At 38.4% G+C, this 23,626-nt stretch overlaps 1 protein-coding gene across 1 annotated transcript; it reads left to right on the forward strand.

Annotated features, from left to right (window-relative positions):
• Positions 1 to 19,367: 19,367 nt before the first annotated feature.
• Positions 19,368 to 20,501, forward strand: LOC133877861 (chitinase 2-like). The gene has a single exon (XM_062316301.1). It carries the CDS (start codon positions 19,388 to 19,390, stop codon positions 20,300 to 20,302), a length of 915 nt encoding a protein of 304 aa, XP_062172285.1. The 5' UTR covers positions 19,368 to 19,387; the 3' UTR covers positions 20,303 to 20,501.
• The last annotated feature ends 3,125 nt before the right edge of the window (positions 20,502 to 23,626 follow it).

A 23,626-nucleotide genomic window follows, 5' to 3' on the forward strand; every position in this document is an offset into this window, starting at 1 on the left:
TGAACACCGCACGTTCCTTAAGCTCTTCCTGATTTCTGCAAAAGAACAAACCTAAAGGACCCTTCAAGAGGTCTTATCTGATGCCTAAGTTAGCTTCTGCTAAAAAGAATTTGCTTAAGTGCAAAAATTCAGACTTTTTCTTCTTACCTGGAGCCAAGGCCTATTTATAGGCTTTTTGATGTTGTTAGGGAGCGTTGTGGATCCCGAAAGTCCGAACCTCTTGGAGTTCCTTCATTCTTATCTTCCAAGCGCTTCTTTCCTGAAAATCCGGGACTTATCTACAATCCCAGATTTTCACGGGCTAGCACTACAAAAAAATCACATTTTCTTGACGGTTTTTTTCTAGACGGTTTTGAAAACCGTCTAGAATTGTAGTTTTACAGACGATTTTATAAAACCATCTGGAAATTAATTTCCAGATGGCTTTTTTAAAAACCGTCTGTATATTTTAATTTTCATACGGTTTTATTAAAACCGTTTGTAAATTCCGGATAATTGTGAGAAACAAGTTATAACTAATCTTTGTTTCTGTTCTTCAATCTACTCATGTGTCATCGTTTCTTCATGAAAGCAGTCAGGTGTGGGATGACCATCCACCCATAAGGGCTTTTAGGATGAACAACTTAGTTATTCCACTACAAAAACAAAAGGCATTTATGGACGGTTTTTTTCTAGACGGTTTTAAACAAAATTTGCAGACCCTTTTTTTGAAATCATCAGTAAAAAATTTATTTTGGACGGTTTGATTAAACCGGTTTTAACTAAACCGTTTGAAAATTTTCATTTCTAGACAGTTTTTTTTTTTTAAATCGTCTGAAATTTTATAGAAAATTTTTACCAAATCGTCTGTAAATATATCATTACATTTTCAGACGGTTTGGTCAAACCGACTGAAAATCGCTTCATTTCATTTCGCATTAAATGTGAAATTTGAAAAATGTTTCTTTTTCCCTCTGCGTTCTGATCTCTGCATCCATGGCTATTGATGTTTTCTCTCTCTCTCACTCTCTCAGTTCAGCCACCAAGGTACCGCCGGCTACCGCATAAAGCCATCACCACCGTTTGAAGGTATGTGGTCTGACTTTCTCTCTCTCTCTCTCTCTCTCTCTCTCTCTCTCTCTCTAGATTTGTTTTGCTCTCTCTCTCACGGTACTCTCTCTCTCTCTCTCTCTCTCACACAGCTCCGGCGAAGGTTGAGGACCGGCCACCAACTTCCATCGAGGACCACCGACGACCAGAGGTTGCTCGAGCTCATGTTGCATTTTTTCGGTTTTTCACCAGAGGTTGCTCTCTGTAGATCTGTTTTGCTCTCTCTCCCTCACAGTACTCTCTCTCTCACACACAGCTTCGACGAAGGCTGAGGATCGATGAATGTTAAGAAAAAATGGTTTTTTGGTTTTTCTTATCTCACCGACGATTGATTTGTACTGTATTTTTTTTTTCTTTTCTCTTTTGTTGCTCAATGCATATATGTTGCTCAAACACTGTTTTTTTTTTTCCTTTATTTATTATGTTTATTTTCTGCCGATGATCATCAATTTAGATTTTTTTTTTTCTTGTGCAGGTGGACCCTGTTGGGGGATATTATGATGTCGGCGACAATGTGAAATACGGGCTTCCTAGAGCATACCACAGGACAAAAAAACTGAGGTTTAAAAATTAAGGACGAAAAGATGAACCCAAAAACTATGACTGCAGAACAAAAAATAAAAAATAAAAAATAAAAAAAATTGATGATCATCCGAATTCTGGACAAAAAATCCTTGACGGTTTTAAACCGTCCACAAAAAACCGTCTAGACTTTATTCTAGATGGTTTTTTACCATTTATGGACGGTTTGAAACTGTCCAGAATTGGTATTTTTTTGTAATGATCAAGCAATCATAGGGCTGAAGAAGCTAACATGATTGGCTAGAAAGATCCAAAAAACAATTGGAAGGGAGGAAATTATTATATATATTAATATTTTTTAATTATATTTAATATATATTATAAACCGGTTAGGTTGTTAACCGTTTCCGCTTACCCTTAAAATTGCTAATTACAATCGTTCTAAATGGTTATACAATTATGTGGTTACAGTTATTAGCGATTATTAATCGTCTCGCTTGTACACCCTATTATGAACATATTCGAAGTGGAAAGACAAGTCATCTTTAAGTATTGGGCTCTATGCAATGGTTCATATAGACTTCCACTAACCCTAACACATTTGTATGGTGTTCCTTAAAATCGGGCCAAAATCCTTTATAATTATTGGCATATTATATAATATATAGAATATGTTTTATATATAATAATATACGAATAGTGATTTTTATTATCCGCATTTGCATCCAGATATGTGGGTGATAAATATTCTGCACGTACACTCCTAAGTTGTTTAGAGTGTTGGGGGTTCTTTTTTGATAAAAATGCTCCTTCATTGAAATCAAATAAATCAAATAGTAGTAGCTTGCTCAGCAAGCACAAGAGCAAAAATACACTGACGAATCTCCTTAAGCCAAATGAAATCTCCCATCTAGGAGATCGCCATTTGAGACAAAGAATGAGCTACCTTATTGCCAGACCTGTTAACATGTTTAATAGCCACCGGTTCCACCCTCTCAAGCAGCACCTTCGTGTCTTCTATCACATGGCCATAAGCACTCCAGCACTGACCGGTGTTTCTCAAAGCCAATACAATAGACAAGGCGTCACCTTCAAAGATTATATTCTTCCACCCTCGGTCAAAACAGAATTTAACAGCCTCCCATGCCGCGAGTGCTTCAGCCATTGCAGGGTCCGTAAGGAAAGGCATGCTTTTGGCTATGGCTGCCACCACTTCCCCTCTATGATTTTGTGCCACCACTCCTATCCCCACCCTCCTCAGCTCCTGATTAAGTGCCGCATGCCAATTGAGTTTCAGAAACCCAATCGGAGGCCGAATCCATTGTGGGAAAAAAGGAGAAGCTGAAGTCCCCTGCACCCCAGCCTCAGCTGTCTCAGGACCACTATCTTCAAACTCCTCCATCACCCTTTCTGCTTTGTTCAACACCTGGTCAGGAGACTCCCATCCACGATAGAAAACAAAAGAGTTCCTACGGAGCCAATAAGTCGCATTGTGATCAAAGCCTCTCCAAAAGACTTCTCATCCAGTTTATTCTTTAGAGCTTGGATGAAACCCAAACTCCCATCTTCCACTAATGATAGCTTCTGGATCTTTTTGGCACTTTCCTGCCACACTGCCACTGAAGAGGGACAAGTCCATAAAATGTGGAAAGGGGTTTCGGGATGGACCAGACAGAAAGGGCAATAAGGATCCACTACAACCCGTCTCCTTAGTAAATTTACCTTGGTTGGAAGTATGTCATGGCACACCTTCCACACAAAGTTCTTGACCATTGGGGGGATCGATAAGCTCCACAGTGACTTCCAGAAACTTTGTTGTTCTATCTTCCGAGAGTTCTCTCCTTTTTTGTAGCTCGTCGATCCAGCTCGAGAAAATAGGCACTGCACACCGTAAAACAACCGTGCTTAGTACCTCTCCATATCATACAATCCTCCCTCTGCAAAGGGCTTGGGACCAGTCTGCCAATCCTTTCCGCCTCCACTAGGTCGAAGCACTCGTCAAGGACATCTCATTTCCATCTGCCTGTGAGTGGCTCAATGAGGGAACTAACCCTCTCCTCATTATTCAAACCATTAGGAGACGAATGAACCATATAATCAGGGGAGGTTAGTAACCATTTGTCCCCCCAAATCCTGATTTTCTCTCCATTTCCTACTCTCCAAATCAGTCCATTGTCCAACACCATACGAGCCTTTAAAAGGCTACGCCACACATAAGAAGGGTTGTAACCCAGCGTTTCCTTTTGAAAAGAGCTCCGCCGGAAGTACTTGTCTCTCAATATTGTGCCAACCAACGAATTAGGGTCTTGAATCAACCTCCATCCCTGTTTTGCCAGAAGAGCAAGGTTGAAAACCTTCAAATCCCTATAGCCAAGGCCTCCATTAAGCTTTGACTGTCCTAGTCTCGCCCAACTCATCCAGTTTATGCCTTTAGAATCTTCCTTCGTACCCCACATAAATCGATTCATCACTTTCTCCAATCTATTACATAGGGACTTTGGGAGCTTGAAAACACTCATGGAGTAAGTTGGGATGGCCTAGACCACTGACTTGAGCAGCACTTCTTTCCCTGCCTGAGAGAGGAACCTCTCTTTCCACCCATCTAACCGCTTTCTTACCCGGTGCAGAATACCCTCAAAGGATCTTTACTTTGATCTTCCAACCATGGCAGGTAAACCCAAATATTTTTCATAAGAACTTGTAGCCGAAATCCCACTGGAAGAAAAGATGGACTCTCAAAACTCCTACTTTGTGTTAAGGCTGTAGAAAATGGACGTTTTTGAAACATTTAACTTCTGGCCCGAAGCTAACTCGTACTGTTTGAGAAGCTGGTTAATATTCCCCCATTCACATGCGGTAGCTCGGCCAAATAAGAGACTGTCGTCAGCGAAAAGAAGGTGGCTAAGCTGGTATCCTCTGTGTGAAATCGATACCTTGGTTAGGCTTCCATTCAGTCTATGCTTGAGCAACAAGGAACTGAGACCTTCGGTGCATAGTAAGAAGAGATAGGGGGACAGTTGGTCCCCCTGTTGAATACCTCTAGTGGGAGATATCAAGCCTTGAGGGACACCATTGAGGAGAACCTGGAAGGACACGGATCGGACACATGTCATAACAAGTCTACTCCATTGGTCTCCAAACCCCAATTGCCTCATCATAGCTTCCAAGTAGTTCAACTCTATTCTGTTGTAGGCTTTGCTCATGTCTAGTTTTATCACCATATACCCTTTACGCCCCTTCAAACGGGTACTCATCGTATGTAGAGCCTCATAAGCAACAAGTACATTGTCCGTTATAAGTCTCCCCAGAACAAATGCACTCTGCTGGGGAGAGATGATGTCCCTCAAAACTTGCTTCAATCTATTTGCCAAAACCTTAGCAATAATCTTGTAAAGAACATTGCATAGGCTTATTGGCCGGAAATCAGAGACACTGGCGGCCTTCTATGTTTTGGGAATCAAGGCAATATAAGTTAGATTGAGGGAAGGGTCAAAAATACCTGAGTTGAGGAAATTCAAGATTGCCTTCTGGACACCATCTCCCACTATTGCCCAGTGTTTTTGATAAAAGCTAACTCCCAAGCCGTCAGGTCCCGGTGCCTTCAGTGGTTGCATTTAAGCTAGGGCTATATCAATCTCCTCATCCGAGAAAGCTTTAATAAACAATTCATTCATACGCTGTGTAACCCGAGTGGGTACCAGCCCCACCACTTCTTCTAGCCCACTGGTTCCCTCGGAGGAAAACAGATCCTAGAAAAAATGAGTGAAAGCGGTCCCCACTTCCTCAACTGTTGACCTTAAGTTCCCTGACGAGTCCTTGATCTCAGAAATAAAAGTTTTACGCTTCCTTTGGTTAGCCCAGGCATGGTAAAACTTGGTATTTCTGTCCCCTTTGATTATCCAATTCCTCTTAGCTCTTTGCTTCCACTTTATGTCTTCCATCTCCAAAAGTTGTTCAATCTCCTCTGGACTAGCTTGATACAATCTTGATTTCTAGCACTCTCGACCCGTTGTAGGGATTCAAGACGTCTAGTTAGGGACTTGACTCTTCTATCCACATTTCCGAACTTCTGTGAACTCCAAGACTACAAGGCTACCTTACACTCGTGAAGCTTTTGTTGAATCCCCCTCAGAGAGGAATCCGCTACTACCGTCCCTTCCCAAGTAGACTGAATAAGAGGTTCACAGTCCTTATCCTCATTCCAACTAGCTTCATATTTAAAAGAGTAGACTCTCCTTTTGACAGAGATATTAGATAACATACGAATCCCCAAGGGCTTGTGATCAGAGCACCGGGCTACTAAGACGTTCACCTCAACATCTGGGAAATTTTCACACCAACCTGTCATAGCAAGGGCCCGGTCTAGACACTCTTTCACCAAAACTCCAGAATCTCTCTTGTTACTCCATGTGAATATCGATCCTCTGAAGCCGAGATCACTAAGCTGATTTTCCAGGATATTGTGCCTGAATAGTTCCATTTGTCGTGTACTGCGCAGTGAGCCCCCCGCCTTCTCTGTAGAGTCCACAATCTCATTAAAGTCCCCAGTGCACAACCAGTCATCCGGCAGAAAAGAACCAAGATGAGAGAGAAGCTTCCAAGATTCATGTCTAGAATTTCGGTCTGGGTTCCTGTAAAAACCAATGAACTTCCACTTGTAATCTGATCCAGCAAAAGACACACAAGCACTAATGTGGCTTGACGAATAATTCAGAATTTCTACAGCAATAGAATCGTTCCATAATAGGGCCAAGCCACCACTTTTTCCCACTGAGTCTACAAAGAGCAATCATGTAAAACCCAAAGAACACCGAACTCTTTGTAATCTAGGATTCCTCATTTTTGTTTCCATGAGAAAAACCAGATCAGGCTTCGTTTCCTTCACCAGCTGGCGAAGTTCTCGAACTGTTCGGGAGTGCCCGAGCCCCCGACAGTTCCAGCGTAGGCAACTCAATGGCAATGGCGGGGCTGTTCAACATCCTTCGCCAACAGCAAAGTATCACTTTGAGTAATAACATCTGACCTCCTTTCCTTCTTTGGTTGAGGAGCAAACACGCATGTTTGAGGGTCCTCGTCGAAACCACGTTTCTCCGGAAGAATTGAAGGACTGGCGACCTGTAGGGGATTGGGGCCATCTCCACGGACCACTCTCTTGCACCACTTTGCTCCTTTCCCCTTAGCCAGCACACCATTCTTTCTCGGTGATAGACTACCGTCCCCGCCTCCATGACTCTGGACAGCTTAAGTTTCTCTGCCCCTGTTCTCTGTAGTTCTTAGGGAGACTTTTCCAGAAACACGGTCAAACGAAGATATTTCAGGAAAGTTCCACTTATTTAACTTGACATGTGCCTTACCATTAAATGCTGGGCCGTGGGCTTTTTCTGAACCCCCCGCCCTCAAATTCTTTCCAAAAGAGTCAAGTTGGGAGGACCATATCCGCGCCATATTTCCTGCCCTTTCCTACGTCCCCATTTAAATCACTGCGATTCTCTTTCCCAGAGAAACGGCTATTTCCCCCTTTCTTTGCCCATTCCTTTAAAGGAATATTTTCATCAATTGAGTTTGATCCGTTATTCGCCAATTTCGGCTGGGAATCCCCGAAATCCTCCTTCGATCTTTTACAAGCCGATCTTTCCTTTTCCGGATCCCACCCTTCCAGGTTATCTCCGGCGACCGGACCGGACTCAAATTCCACCTGGGTTGAGGACCTTGAGCGGCCCCTATGATTGGCGGATAGCCCTGAAGAACAGGAATAATCTTCAGCTCGAAGCCAGGACCCCCACGCTAGTTGACTCTCAGTATGGCGATCTTTCCTGGAGGCTCTGTAGGGACATCCTTTTGGTTTGTGAAGGACGCGGCCACATCTGTAACAAAAATCCGGTAACTTCTCGTAGCGGAACGAGACCCAACATGACTGACCCGAGAGGAGCAGAGTCCGACCTCTTTCCAACGGTTGGTAAAGATCAATGACCACCCTAATCCTCAAAAATCTGCCCCACCCAACATCATCGGATGCAACCGCTATTTCCTCTACTTATCCTAACGAGGCTCCGATCTTGAGTCCCACACTGCGATTCATACAGCCCAGAGGCATGCCATGAATCTGGATGCAGATGGGAGTATGATTGAACACCATATGATTTGGGGGAGTCTTTGCTTCGAATTCCTTGAGAACTAGCAGGGTTCGGTCAAAAGACCACGGATGGCCCTCCATTACTCTTTTCTTATCCTCTTCCTCAGCGAATTCAAACAACCAGAGTTGTTCATGAATTTCCTTGATGAAAAGCCTTCCCTCAGTTCGCCAGATGCGGTTGAGGAGAGACTTGAAAGCCTCTTTATTTAGTTTCTTGATCACTCCGAGTTTACCAACCAAACATCTTAAACCCATTGCCCGTAGCTCTACCGTTTCGTTATCTTCAATGGAAATTCCTTTGGTTTCGCCGGCCTTTAAGGGGAATTTCCGGCGCACTTCCTCGGACCCTTCAGCCATCGTGTCACCAAACGGAAACGACAATAACGAAAAACTTCTACACCGGAACATGAGAGAAGACAGTTATAACCGGCATCTCAGAGTTTCAGGCAAGAGGAAACCCTAGGAGAGCCGGTCGGGGAATTGTGTGTCGAAAAATGATAGAAATACATCACTTTTACAACAAGTTTACAACAGCCCTCTCACATGGGTGGGCCCCACATACTACTGTGGGGCCCACCCATGTGAGAGGGTTGTTGTAAACTTGTTGTAAAAGTGATGTACGGGAATCAGTTCTCGTGTGTGTCAAACATTCTTTTTTTTTTTTTTTTTTTTTTTCTAATTGTGTGTCAGACATTCTAGGCAATGGTTCATGTAGATTTTCACTAACCCCAACGCATTTTTATGGTATTCTTTAAAATCGGGGCAAAATCCTTTATAATTTTAGACATATTCTATCATTTATAATTTTATCTCGTTTTGCCACATCAACGTTTATTACGTTTAAAATGAAGCAAAATTGAATAAATAAATATTAAGTTGATAAAAATAGTAAAATGATATTGCAAAACTTTAAATTATTTAATTTAAAAATAATAATCAAAATTTAAAGAATTATAAATGATAGAAAACTATAGGACCTTTTTTTTTTTTTTTTTTTTTGAACGGGGACTTTCATTCCATAAGAAGCCCAAAGGCAAATAAACCAGCCCTGAAATCTACAATACAAGCCCGGAGGCTGAAGGTAGTAAATAGAGATAAAGAATCCCTAAACACTAAGCCAGGATCAGACCTAACTTAAAGCAGTTACCAAAGCAACAAGCAAAAAATTACAAGAACAAAACATTTGGGCCCTCTCATTACAATAAAATACCACCCATCTAAAATTGAGAAGGCCTGGTCTAACTATCAAGCCACCTAAATGCCCGAGTAATTTTTAGCCCATTACAATAGTAAAATGTGAAAGAAAGTAAGAATATACATAAAACAGAAACAAAACTCTGAGCCGACAAGTAGAGGACTACCCTGCCACCAGCGCGTGTAAGACACACGCTGCAAACCATGCTCCAAGCATGGAAGTTCAATATCGCCGGTGGTTGAAGTGGTAGGAACAGAGGCTGACGGCGAACAAACACTGCTGGGTCATGTCATAAAATCTCTGGTGTATCAACGTAGATTTGACTGAAAAGAAAGCGGGAAGAACATGAACGAAGGTCACTCCCAAGACGACTTAAACGAAATGTATCTATCAAAAAAAAAGAAGGAAAACAACAACAAAAGCACAAATAACCAAACTCCATAGCCCCAACAGCTAGGAGAACAAACACCACCACCGGAAACTTACCGGGGGAACAAAAACTCCCATTGGAACAAACTAGGGGAGACAAAAAAACCACCCTAGCTCATAAAGAAACTAGAGGGAGAAACATGAGGTCTCGACAGGATCACGGACATACCCTAACAACAACATGACAATTGACAAGCGTCCGCATAGATTTTGGCATAAACATTAAACCACACGCCGTTTATATGATCCTCCAAAGTCCAAAAGATGGCACGACTGTCTAAATGATACGCATGCATGCAAGATGGATATCACAAGAATTTTCCACACTTTCAACTACAATTTTGGATTTTAATTGATAGGATTCATAGAGACAACTGAATTTTCAGATTTAACTTGTTTGTCAAAATGTTTCTAGCTCAACTCTTTTTTGCCATTTTAGAAATTATGTTCGGCTCATTCTCTAATTTCTTTTCAACCCATAATTTCTACTATTTTCTTTTTTTTTTTTTATATTCAAAATTTTTTTAAAAATTCAAAACAAAACAAAAAATAAATGCGCACTCTAAATAATCTTTTTCATCAAATCCTTTATTTATTTATTTATTTATTTTTTAATCTCTTTGGACTGAATTTAATGATATTGATCATCTATTCATATTTATGATGTAACAAGAAATGAAAAGAGACGAGACAGTTTGAGAAAAAATGATTCTCGTTGTATTGAAAAGCACTGAGTGTTGTATGTATAAATAACAGATACAGGGGAATAAAGCTACGAATAGAAAAACTAACAAAGGGAATATTTGCACGCCAGCTCATCATAACCAATTTATAGAATATATTCAATCCAGCAACAATAAAATAGTCGCTGGAATTTGAGACTATCTAAAAGCTTCTGGAATAATGTTGACTCAATTTATGTAGATACCGTGTGATCGTGATACTCCCCCTCAAGAGGAATATAGATGTTTAAGATATTCATCTTGGAAAGTAAAGTCTGAAAAGAACCCGACCAAGGGGTTTTGTAAACAAGTCAGCAAGTTGATGCTAAGAAGTAATATGCATAGTCCGAAGAAGACCTTGCTGAATGGTATCACGAACGAGATGACAATCAATGTCAATGTGCTTAGTTCGTTCGTGACAAACAGGATTGGCCGCAATATGAAAGGCAGCTTTGCTATCACAAAAAAAGGGGAGCAGGTTGGGGATGAACAATAGCAAAATCCCGAAGTAAAGCACGCAGCCCAGTAAGCTCACAAGAACATGAAGCCATGGATCTATACTCCGCCTCGGTAGAAGATCGTGATACAGTATGTTGTTTCTTGGATCTCCAAGAAATGAGAGATGAACTAAGAAAAACACAAAAACCAGTAGTAGAACGTCGAGTATCAGAACACCCTGCCCAATCACTGTCACAAAAACGTTTGAACTTGAAATCAAAAGTAGAAGGATAAAAAAGGCTTTGGCCTGGGGCAGCCTTGAGGTAACGAAGAACCCGGATTGCAGCATCCATATGGGGTTGACGAGGACTTGCCATCTATTGGCTAAGAACTTGAACAGGGTAAGTAATATCCGAACGAGTGATCATTAAGTAAATTAAGCAACCAATCAAACGTTGGTACTAAGTTGGATCAGTAAGGAGAGTTCCAGTATCCTTGGAAAGCTTCAGATTAGCTTCCATAGGAAAAGTAGCAAGTTTTGTTGCAAGAAGGCCACTGTCCGCAAGAATATCGAGGGTGTATTTGCGTTGGCTCACAGAAATTCCAGTGGAATTTTGAGCAATCTCCAAGCCTAAGAAAAATTTGGCAGTACCCAAATCTTTAAGGCGGAATTGGGAGTTGAGAAGCTGAGTAAGAATTGAGACAGCTACAGGATCATTACTGGCAATGATAACATCATCCACGTAAACTAGGAAGGCAATGAAAGAACTTCCTTGTGATCAGGGGTGTAAACGAGCTGAGCTACTCGTGAGCTTACTCGGGATCGGCTCGAATAAACTCGACTCGTGCTCGAATCGATTATTAAATGAGCTATTCGTGAACACGAAAATCAAACTCGATTATTAAACAATGCAAACTCGTATAAACTCGGCTCGACTCGATTAAAGCTCGTGAACCCGCTCGTATAAGGATCGACTCGTTTATTAAGGCTCGACTCGTATATATATATATATATATATATATGTTAAAAATAAGTTTTAATTTGTTAATATATAACTTATTTGTACAATATACTATATATAAGCATGAATTAAGTAACAAATAAAAATAGTCAATAAATATTAATTGATTATAATTATTTGGTTGTATCAATATGTATATAAAATAGTAAAAGTGAATAATATTAATACTTAATTGTTAATCATATAATCATATGATATAATGACAATTCAAATACTTAATCATATAATTCATATTATATTATTTATGTAATATAATATGATTATATGATCATATAATAATATAATTAACATTGTAGCATATAACATGTAATTATTGATTCACTATATTCAATGTTATAACTTATAAGTATTATTATTAGATACTTATGAATCATTACATCACCGTCATCACGTGATTCAAAATCTAAGATCATATGAGCATACAAATAAAATGATTAAGTATTTAGATACTTAGATACACTGATTAAGTATGATGTAAGATTTTAAATATCTAATAATTATTAATAATACTTAGAGTCTTAGATACAATGATTAGGTATATAGATTATATACATAAGTATGAATTCATATTAATTATACGAATTATAATAACACTTTTTAAACTTAATCATATTATTCATATATAATGACAATGTAATTCATATAATCCCAAATTAAGTTATTAGGATTGGTCGATTGGTTCGATTGGAATTACTAATGTGTTAATTATGATAATAATTTAGGTGTTATCATTAGAATTTAGATCATATGATATAACATTGTGCATTTGTGCTACATAACCATTAGATATGAATCATATGATCTAAGAATTATCATTAGACTTAAAAAAAAAAAAAAAGGTATTATTATCATTTGATATATAGAACCATATGAAAATATAATTATTATAATTATTAATGTTTTAACTTAATATTTATATTGACTATTGTTACATTTTTTTTTATTTATAATTAAATGACATAAATTTCCTACAAACCAGTAGGTATGAAATTTAATACAACTCACATATAAGATTAACATGTGTCCCTTAACATGTGAGAATCACATGTTTTAATAACAAGTGCTTCTTGTAAGAATTCAATGTCCCACATGACCTGACACATAAGACAACTTATTAGACTCGATCTTAATGTGTAAATTAATCCTCCTTTATTAATTGTTGGTTAATGGTTAATTAATACACCTTAATAAAGTGTTGGTTAATTAACTACGAGAAGTTAATGATTCTTATTAATTAATTCTAACTTTGATGGAAAGTAGAATTAATGGTAATAAAAGAACAAATGTTAAACTCTTATAAGCTCGGCTCGACTCGACTTGACTTAATTATTACCGCTCGAACTCGGCTCGAGCTCGTGATGAATAAGCTCGAGATCGGCTCGGGCTCGTGATGAATGAGCTCGAGCTCGTAATGAATGAGCTCGAGCTCGGTTCTGGCTCGCTCGAGCTCGGCACTGGCTCGCTCGAGCTCGGCTCATTTACACCCCTACTTGTGATCGAGTAAATAGAGAATAATCAGATCGACTTGGATTGCAGAAAACCATGCTGCAGAAGAATCGTAGAGAAACGAGAAAACCATTGGCGTGAAGCTTGCTTCAAACTATATGAGGATTTGGTGAGCTTGCAAACCTTGGACTCCCCCTTGGTAGCATAACCGGGTGGAAGCTGCATGTATACCTCTTCATCTAAGGTACCATGTAAAAAAACATTGTTTACGTCACGTTGACATAAAGACTAATGCTTGGCAGCAGCAAGAGCAAGCAATAACTGGACTATTGTGAGTTTGGCCACGGGAGAAAATGTCTCGTGATAATCTAAACCTTCACACTGCATGTATCCTTTGGCAACCAAGTGGGCTTTATACCGTTCAATTTGTCCATCGGATTTGTACTTGACTTTATAAACCCATCGACAGCCAATCGATTTCTTGTTGGGAGGTAAGTCAACAAGAATCCAGGTCTTATTCTCCTCAAAGGCATTAATTTCAACTTGCATTGCTTGTCTCCAAAGAGGAATCTTAACAGCTTGATGATAGAACTGAGGCTCAGAAACAGAAGAAACAAACATGCTAAAATGCAAGTGAGCATTAGAAAGTTTATGATGAGCAATAACGGAGTTGAGATGATATTTGATACCTGAAGGAGGTGCAGAAACAGCCAGTGGAAGAAAAAGTTGTGGATGAGGAGAAGTGACCACCTGACAATGAAAATCCTTCAAGTAGGTAGGAGGATGAGTGATTCGTGTAGAACGACAAGAAAGAGGCAGAGATGGCTAAGAGTTGTCATTAGGAGGTAACTGAGGAGATTTAGCAGGATTAAGAAGAAGAGAAGGAACAACAGAATCAGAAGTGGATATATGTGAAAAATCAGCAGAAGGTAAAGGAAAAACAAAACAGATTAGACGAATAGGGAAAAATAGATTCATGAAAGACAACATCCCCGGAAATGAAAGAAGATTTGGTAGAAAGATCAAATAAAATATAGCCTTTAACACCAAAAGGGTAGCCTAAGAATATGCATGGTTTAGGTCTAAGATCAAATTTATAACGAGAACGAGTTAATGTAGAAGCATAACATAAACACCTAAAAACCTGTAAATGAGAGTAAGTCGGAGATTTTTGAAATAAAAACTCAAAGGGAGATTTGTTGGAGAGTAATGGTGTGGGGATTCTATTTATAATATGGGCGGCCGTAAGAACACATTCCCCCCAAAATGATAAAGGAAGATGGAATTGAAAACATAACACTCTAGCTACATTAAGTAAGTGTTTGTGTTTACGCTCAACTATCACATTTTGCTGTGGGGATTTAACACAACTACGTTGATGAAGGATGCCTTTGTAGGCAAAAAAATCAGACATGAGGAACTCAGGACCATTATCTGTGTGTAAGCATTTTACTTTATGTGGAAATTGTGTTTCAACAAGATTTACAAAGGACTGAAGAAGAGAACGAGTTTGTGATTTTTGTTTCATTAAAAAAACCCAAGTAAAACGACTATAATCATCTACCACTGTCAGGAAATAAAAGGAACCATTATTATATTTAACAGAGAACGGACCCCAGATATCTCAATGAAGTAATTCAAAAGGTAAATCAGAAATTGAAGTATTGATAGGAAATGGAAGTCTTTCCTGTTTAGCAAGAGGGCAAATGGTGCAAATATGTTTAGAATTAATAGAAATGTCCGCAACAGAATCAAGTAGCAAATTAAACCTCGAAGAAGATAAATGGTCTAAATGATAATGCCAAATATCATCTGATACATTGTTGATAGAAAAAGCAGAAGAAACAGATGAAACAAAATCTGTTTGCACCAAGTAAAATAAGCCATGCTTCTCTTCACCCACTCCAATTGTCTCCCAGCTGGTCAGATTCTGCACAAAGCAAAATTTGTGAATGAAAATGAGGCAACAATGAATGTTCTTAAGAAGTTTGTTGGCAAAAACAAGATTGAAGGTAAAGGATGGAATACATAGGACATTGGTCAAGAGTAAAGAATCTGAAATTTTCACAGTTCCGATATGTGTGACCAAAGCAACTTGCCCATTGGGTAATTTCACATATGAAGAAACAACCGCAATGATAGTTGTAAAACATTTGATAGAACTGACATATGGTCAGTGGTCCCGGTGTCAATAATCCAAGGGTGTTTATGAGGAACATTGGATGCAGCAAGAAATGTTCTAGATCAATAAAAAAACATAATGTTGTTTATTCAAGAGAGATTTAGGTGAGGAAAAGAAATTACCTGTCACCTTTGAGAAAATGTGATCCGGATGATTAGAACTACCTACTTGATGTGCAGCAGGTGAAGAATTAGATGATGGAGGTTTAAGAAGAGCCAAAAGTTGCTGACATTGCTCTTGAATGATGGAAAGATGAGGAATCGAAGTACCCTCAGAATATTGAACAGTGTTAGCTGAAGAAAAATGGCCTATGTTCTTCGTGAATTTAAAACCAGGCGGATAGCCATGAACTCGATAACATTTCTCCACCGTGTGCCCAACAATCCCACAATGGATGCATATTGGTTTAACTTTATGTTGAGCCTGTGGTTTTCTAGAACGGGTGTTTGGTGAAGAAGAAGAAACTTTACTCATTATAGCAGCGGAATTGTGAGAGAAATAGCCAATAGAAGCAGAAGCTTCACGCTGACGTTCTTCTTGAAGAACTAGAGCAAAAACTCGATTGATGGGAGGCAGAGGATCGATTAACAAAATCTGACCCCGAAAATGAGAGAATGAGTCATTCAAGCCCATAAGAAATTGAAAAAAATACTCATGATGAAAGTATTCATTGATAGTTTTCATTGAACCATAAGAGCAATAATGGATAGGTTTGTAGTTACTGAGCTCATTCCATAGAGCTTGTAAAATATGCTCCGACGAAAAGATCATCCTGCGAGAGGGAGGAGATGGATTTTTGAATCTGGTAAATGCGTGATCCATTCTTTTGTGAAAAACGCTCATTCAAGTCTGTCCAGACATCTGCAGCATTATCAATGTAAATAACACTGGTAGCAATATCTCTAGAAACAAAGTTTAAGAGCCATGAGGTAACCATTATATTGCAGCGAATCCAGGCATGATATTCAGTTCCTGATTCATCAGAAGGTTTACCCAATGAACCATTTAAGAAACTAAGCTTATTTTTAGATGTAAGAGCCATCACCATGGAGCGACTTCAGGTATGGTAATTATCACCATCGAGGAACTGAGAGACAAGAACAGTCCTTGGACCATCTCCATGGTGGAGATGATAGGGAGAAGAATCTTCAATGGAAAAGGTTGAAGACGAGATGAAGCAAGAAAAGTGTAAATGATTATCAGAATAGCTCTGATACCATAACAAGAAATGAAAAGAGACGAGAAAGTTTGAGAAAAAATTATTCCCGTTGTATTGAAAAGCACTGAGTACTGTATGTATAAATAACTAATACAGGGGAATAAAGCTACGAACAGAAAAACTAACAAAGGGAATATTTACACCCCAACTTATCATAACTGTTAGTATTTTATATTGGCAACATTCTGGTTGACAAAAATACTTTATGTAACGGTTGTTTTTTAACTGGATTATTGGTTCTATTCAGAGTCTTCAAGTAATATGGACAATGTCTCATTTCATACCTTGTGTATGGTCACAAGTTTCTAAGAAGATGTCCATGAAGATTCCATGTAATTTCCAAGTCAGAACAGCCGGTTCTTGTGCAACCGTCCGGACAGGCCTTTGAAGGCATCTTGACGCCCCGCAGTGTTTAGAAGCTTCATCATTGAAGATGTTCGGACGTCAGAACAACATCGTCTGGATGCTAGGTCAAGCTATGCAGAGTCCGACTAGAAATTGGATTTCATGTTCAGACACAGATCAGGAAACAGCAACCGTCCAGACGGAAGGGTAACATTGTCCGGACACTTTTCAGGTTTCCAGGAAGATTTTTGTACACGTCTCAGTGTTTTTATCATAACTCTCTGCTCAAGCATTGGATTGAGACGAAATTGGTGTCGTTAGAAAGCTAAGAAAAAATCCTACAACTTGAGTAGCCGGATGATGAATATAAATGTTCGGACGGCCCACCGTCCGGACGAAAAGAGAGTAGCGTCCGAACGGCCGCCAGAAATTCGAGAAATTTCGGAAACGGAAATAGTTAACCGCCCGGACACCCTTTGATTGCCTTCCGGACACCGCCCAGAGGACTCTGATTTTTAGCAGATTTAGGTTTTATGAAGCCTATAAATATAGGCCTCTAGGCATGTGTTTTGTACAGAATTCGATGTTGAATTCTCTTAACTTTGAGAGGTTGTTTAGGGAGAATCGAAGATTAGCTAGCTCTCAAGCCCTTGCCCCTGTGTGCTCAACAGTTCGTGTGAAGTCTATCTTAGGGGTCGGCCCTAAGGTAAAGGAATCCATCAAAAACCCCTTCAGGTGGAAGATCTAGTTGAGAAGTGTTCACGATAGACTTCGTGTCAAAGTCAAAGATATGACTACTGCATAAGGGTATGTGAGTACGAGTGTCTTGTAGCTAGCTTTGTTTTTGGATAGTGGAGTTCCTGGGTTTGGCTGCCCCGCGTGGTTTTTCTCTTCACAGGGTTTCCACTTTGTAACAAATATCTTGTCTTATTTAAATTCCGCATTTAAGATATTTTGTTGCACACAAACACACACACATAGTTAAATTAGAAGTCATTATTTATTTTTAATAACCAATTTACAGAATATATTCAATCCAGCAACAATAAAACCGTCGCTGGAATCTGAGACTATCTAGAAGCTTCTGGAATAATGCTAACTCAATTTATGTAGATACCGTGTGATCGTGATATGATGTACTCATTATATTCCACGTAATAAGACTTGGTTATTTGTATTTTGACAATCATTTTAATTAGGGCTAACAATTTTTTGATACGATCTGCGAACTCGACATGAATCTAACACAAAATTAAAAAGTTAAGATTGATAAATCTGATGTTTAATTGAATTTGGCTGGGTAGGATTGACCTATATAATCATATATTACATCCATGCTTCGACAAGATCCGAACTCAACACACGACATAATGGAATGCAATTTATTTACATTGACCCATGAACTCGATACGAACCCAATACCAAATTAGAGGTTTAGGATTGATCAATTTGACTCATTTAATTAAATGAGTTGTGTTATGGTTGATCTATATAATCTTATATACCTATGCCTCGACACGATCCGAACTCGACACATAAACATGAATTATCACCCCTAATCTCGACTATATCTTTGCTGAGTAAATCATGCCAACAAAAATATATTAAATATGCTAACTCAACAAAAATGTAGTCAAATATACATTTATGTTTATCTAAAGGAATATGTTGTGATATGTGACGCCCCGCTATGACTGAATATTAAACGTCCACAAAAGACGCCCAGATGTGACCGAGTATATGAGTCAAAAGAATCCTCTTCCGGAATTTAAGGATTGATGCCATTCCATTGCAGTTACGGCCGTCCACCAATTAAATACAGTCTATATTTTGGCCAGAAAAACAAATGCAGTGTGGTGCCTAAACTTTCGGCATATCTCTGTTCGCCCTACTATTGTTCAAATATTCTATTTCAGCCCCACCCCCTCCCAAATTAATTACTTGCATTAGCTTCTTAGTGGTTTAATTGAAGATATATTGACCACAAGAACGCATTGGGAAAAAACTTAAATATATCGAGGAAAAAAGGAACCAAAGTAAACTTTCTCCATCGTTACATAACCTGGAAATAAATGACAGTGAAAAAACTCTCCTTCATATTTAATAGAACCAAATTGGTAAAAACAAGGAAATTCAGGAAACAAATCATAATTATGGAAAAAGTCAGTATTCATCTAATGAGATAATAAATTTTGTTAACTTACTTTCCCTTCGAACCCATTTTAATTTAAGCATCGAGTCAGATGGATTTTTCTACCTGTTTATTTTTCTTTCTCTAATTTTTTGTTCTCCTTTCAACTTTGTCAACAATACGAGAATAAGAAAAAAAGAAAAAATTAAGAAGATCAAATAACAAATCCTAATTATGGGAAAAGTCAGTGACTCAGTATTCATATCTATTCATAATATTCTATGAAAAGCCATAAGAGCATTCAACCCACTTGGTTTGCTTTTATATGAAAACATCATGTCCCTACTACAATTAATAACAACGGCAACGGCACAAGAAGAATTCTTATTTTTTCTTTAATTTCCTCGTGGTCCTCACCTCCATTATGAATTTTTTTTTTCTGGGCCCTAACCTCCATTATATAATAGCGTGTTAGAGTATCCATTTCAGTACTCAAATATACCCGTTAGTTACAATGGAACTGTCAAAGATCTCCATTACCCTTCTCATTATTGAAGCTCTGTTCATCTCCCACATACAAGTCCAGGCAGCCCCCGCAAACTCAAACCTCTTCAGAGAATACATAGGAGCTGAATTCAAGAACGTTAAATTTACTGATGTTCCCATAAACCAAAATGTTGAATTCCACTTCATTCTTTCCTTTGCTATAGACTATGACACCTCAGGCTCCCCTTCTCCTACCAATGGAAAATTCAACATCTTCTGGGACTCTAATAATCTCAGCCCCTCCCAAGTGTCATCCATCAAGAACACCCATTCAAACGTGAAGGTGGCCTTGAGCTTAGGAGGGGACAGTGTAGGGAATGGCTTTGCTTTCTTCAGCCCCTCCTCAGTGGATTCATGGGTTTCTAATGCTGTTTCTTCGCTCACAATGATCATAAAGCAGTTCCATTTGGATGGGATTGATATTGACTACGAGCACTTTAAGGCTGATCCCAACACCTTTGCAGAGTGCATCGGACGGCTCATAACAACTCTGAAACAGAATAAGGTAATCTCATTCGCTTCCATAGCTCCATTCGATGATGATCAAGTTCAGAGCCATTACTTGGCCCTTTGGAGGAAATATGGGAACCAAATAGATTATGTAAATTTCCAGTTTTACGCGTATGATAAGGGAACCTCTGTATCTCAATTCATAAACTTCTTTAACACCCAAAGCTCCAATTACAATGGTGGTAAGGTGTTAGCAAGCTTTATTAGCGATGGAAGCGGTGGATTATCACCTGAAAATGGGTTCTTTACAGCCTGCAATAGTCTCAAGAATCAGCAAAAACTTAATGGTATCTTTGTTTGGTCCGCTGATGACTCCAAGGCAAATGGTTTCCGCTACGAGAAGCAATCACAAGCACTTTTAGCAGCTCCTTGATATAATCCTAACCTATTTATTATAATGAGATAAGATGATATCTAAGTAGTACAATTTGAATAAGGTTCCTATCTCTTATAGTGGGACAAGTTGAGTAGTAGTCTTTATTTATTGTTATCTTGTATTGCTATATGATGAGTCTGCTAGCCTTTTTGTATATTTAAAGGAATGATTATGGAATAAAGGATATGTTGAATTTTGTTAAGAAAATATAGTTTACTGTGTTTGAAAGTTTCTGGCTCACTCAAAATAGTCGATTTATCTATTTTCTGTGTTCTCTTTCAATTGGTTCACATAACTCCCTACTAGTATTTACTCCATATTACAACTTCTGTAATATTTGAATTACATTCCTGTTTCATGTACTACAATACTGTTATTGTCTAGTATATATATATATATATATTTCTTGTTCATGTTATGGCATAGATTTTTTATATTTATGGGATCTTCCATGAAGCTGAGTGAATATTGTTCTGATCTATTGTTAGACTTTTGCAGAAAGAAAAGAATTTGGTATGACCAATTAATCGTGTGATTTTGTGTCAAGAATGATGACAGGACTCTCCTTTTCATTTTCTTATATTAAAAATTTCCCATCACAGTTAAATGTCTACAGGTTATATAAATGAAGTTTGCAATAGTTTTTCTATATATTTTTGAGTATCTTAATTTGCCCTCATAAATATGTTCTCTTCTGGGAAAAAGAAATACTACTATTTGCTAATTGTTTTAGCTAAAATCTATGAAGTTTTTTCTTCAACTGAAGACACGCCTAAACACCTTGATCGACTCCAAAGACTAAAAGGGGTGGAGAAAAGTCAACAAAAAAGTGTGAGCAGTGGTCTTTAATGGGACCATGCGAATACTGTGCTAACCACAGGGGCGGAGGAGTCTGTTTGTCACTTTTTCCCATTGAAAAAGTCCTTTCACCCATTAAAAACTCAGTGTTCCGCAAATTTTGCACATATATCCTTCATGCACCATCCATATCAGATACATATTTCACAATCAAGACATATCAAGTGGAATGCATGTGAATTTCACATGCACGTGAGTCTCATTCAATATGTTTTAAAATTATGAGATAATTGTGTAAAAGTTATAATTTTATCATTTCTCTAATATATAAATATATAAAAAAAAAAGTAAAATGTTTAGAGCATTTCTTGCTGGAAAAGGTATTTTAGCTAGTTAAAAATTAACTTTTTCAATTTTACTTATTTTTTAATACAAATTCAAAAACGATGAGGTGTTCTAAAATAATCCTCAATACTGTGTATCTCTTCACTTTCCCACAAAATCTAATCAAAAAACCTAGCTTGAGTGGTAAATGTAGATCGTTCAGATCGTTGGAGTCTGAAAATCTCCACCGTCTTTGCCCCTGTTTTGGATCGTCGAACAACACTTGAAGGTAATACGGTATATTCTCGAAAATATTCTACTTTTGTTACTTAAATGTGGCCTGCTTTAAACGAATGAGTTCTTTTACTTTTGTCATGGTTTTGTTTATAAATTGGTGTGCGTGTGTTGTTCCAAGTTACGTATGTCAGTATGGGTAAGATTTCGGTTTGTGAGCTGTATATGTGGATGAATGAGATGGCTTCGAAAATGGATGTTTGTGAATACTATATTAGTTTAGTGAACATATGGGTCGTGTTTGTCTGCATTTTTCTTTTTAGGTAGTTGAGTGAACATGTGGGTTGTGTGAGTAAAGTAAGTTGTGTACAAGTGGGGCATGATTCTATGTTTGTCACTTTTGAACGTTGTGGTTCCCTTAAGCATGTGTGAAAAATATAAAGACTTCAAATTTAACCGTGTGTGTGATCGATGTATAACAAAATATCAAAATGCGAAATTTAAAGAAAGTCAGATATTTTGTTAACAAAGTGGAAACTCAATTAAAAGAAAAACCACTATGGAGCAACCAAACCCAGGAATTCCATTATTCAGAAGACAAAGCTGGTAACAAGACAGTAACACTCACATACCCTTATGCAGCGATCGTATCTTGCACTCTGACACGTAACCCAATGCGAACGCCTCCGAACCAAGTCTCCTACTTGAAAGGATCTTCAATGGATTCATTTATCTTATGGCTCATTCCTAAACTAAACTTCAAAGTTGATCAAATAACACAGGAACAATCCTAAGAGAGCTAGCACCTATCACTATCTCTGCCTAAACACTCTCTCTCAGTACAAAATAATTCACTACCGAATTCTGTAAATAATATATGCCTAGATGCATCTATTTATAGGCTTAGAAGACCTAAAACGAGTCTGTCTTTGATTTCTCTATGCGGCGTCCGAATGGAACCATAGAGCATCCGGACAGTCAATTGTGCAACCGCCTTTCAATAACGCGCTTCACGCCTTTCCATATTAAGGTCGCGTCCGGACGGTGTTGCCCTAGAGTCCGGAAGGTTGCAAATTGTCTGCACACAATTTTCTTATCAAGGACTACATCCGGACGATGTTGCCCTAGAGTCCAGATAGTTGCAAATTGTTTGCATGTAATTTCCTTATCAAGGACTGCGTCCAAACGGTGTTGCCTTATCGTCCGGACAGATGCAGACTGTCTTCCCAATCTGTGTCTGCAAAGGAAAACTAGAATCTTCTCAAACTCTGAAGAGTGTCCGGACGTGTTGCCATGACGTCCGGACGGATTCACATTGGAACTGTTCAAAAGCTTCTCAACATTGATGGTCGTCTGGACGCATAACTGGGCCGTCCGGACGAGAACAAAGGATCCGACTTCTTCTGAGTTGGAATCTGCACAGAATCTTCCTGATGCTTTCATTCTTCAGGAAATTGCCTTTTCAGTGCCAGACTATCCAGATTACTTCCTTATTGAACCCTTTCCATCTTGGAATTAATTCTGCAATAATATCTTAAAGTCTTCTCAATTACGGAGTCCCTGTTGTGAAAATTCCTGATATGAAATCTTTTTGTCAACGGAATAAGAACCAATTTAGACACAATAAAATATGTAGAATATTTTCCACATTGCATATCTTTCCATAATAGATTAATATTTTGCAATATTTTCTCCACTCAGCTCTTTCCTTTTCTTGAAGAATATTCTACAATATTCTTTCTTTCTTGACTTTTTCCTTTTCTTGAGGAATACTCTAGAATTTTCTTTCTTACTTGACTCTTTCCTTTCTTGAATAAATCAATTAAGTTTTGACACCGAATTTACCAATAATTAAAAACCAACAAACTCCTCCTTTGGCAGCTCGGTGACAAAACTAATTATAACAAGAAGCTCAAGTTAAGAACAATTAAGGCCCAACATAAACTAGTAATCTCTGAGTCTAAC

The sequence above is a fragment of the Alnus glutinosa genome, chromosome 9 (genome assembly GCF_958979055.1).
Source record: "Alnus glutinosa chromosome 9, dhAlnGlut1.1, whole genome shotgun sequence".
Classification (NCBI taxonomy): Eukaryota; Viridiplantae; Streptophyta; class Magnoliopsida; order Fagales; family Betulaceae; genus Alnus; species Alnus glutinosa.

What these genes read in the sequence shown, in the direction of transcription:
- LOC133877861 (XM_062316301.1), top strand. Translation starts at nt 19,388, where the DNA reads ATGGAACTGTCAAAGATCTCCATTACCCTTCTCATTATTGAAGCTCTG.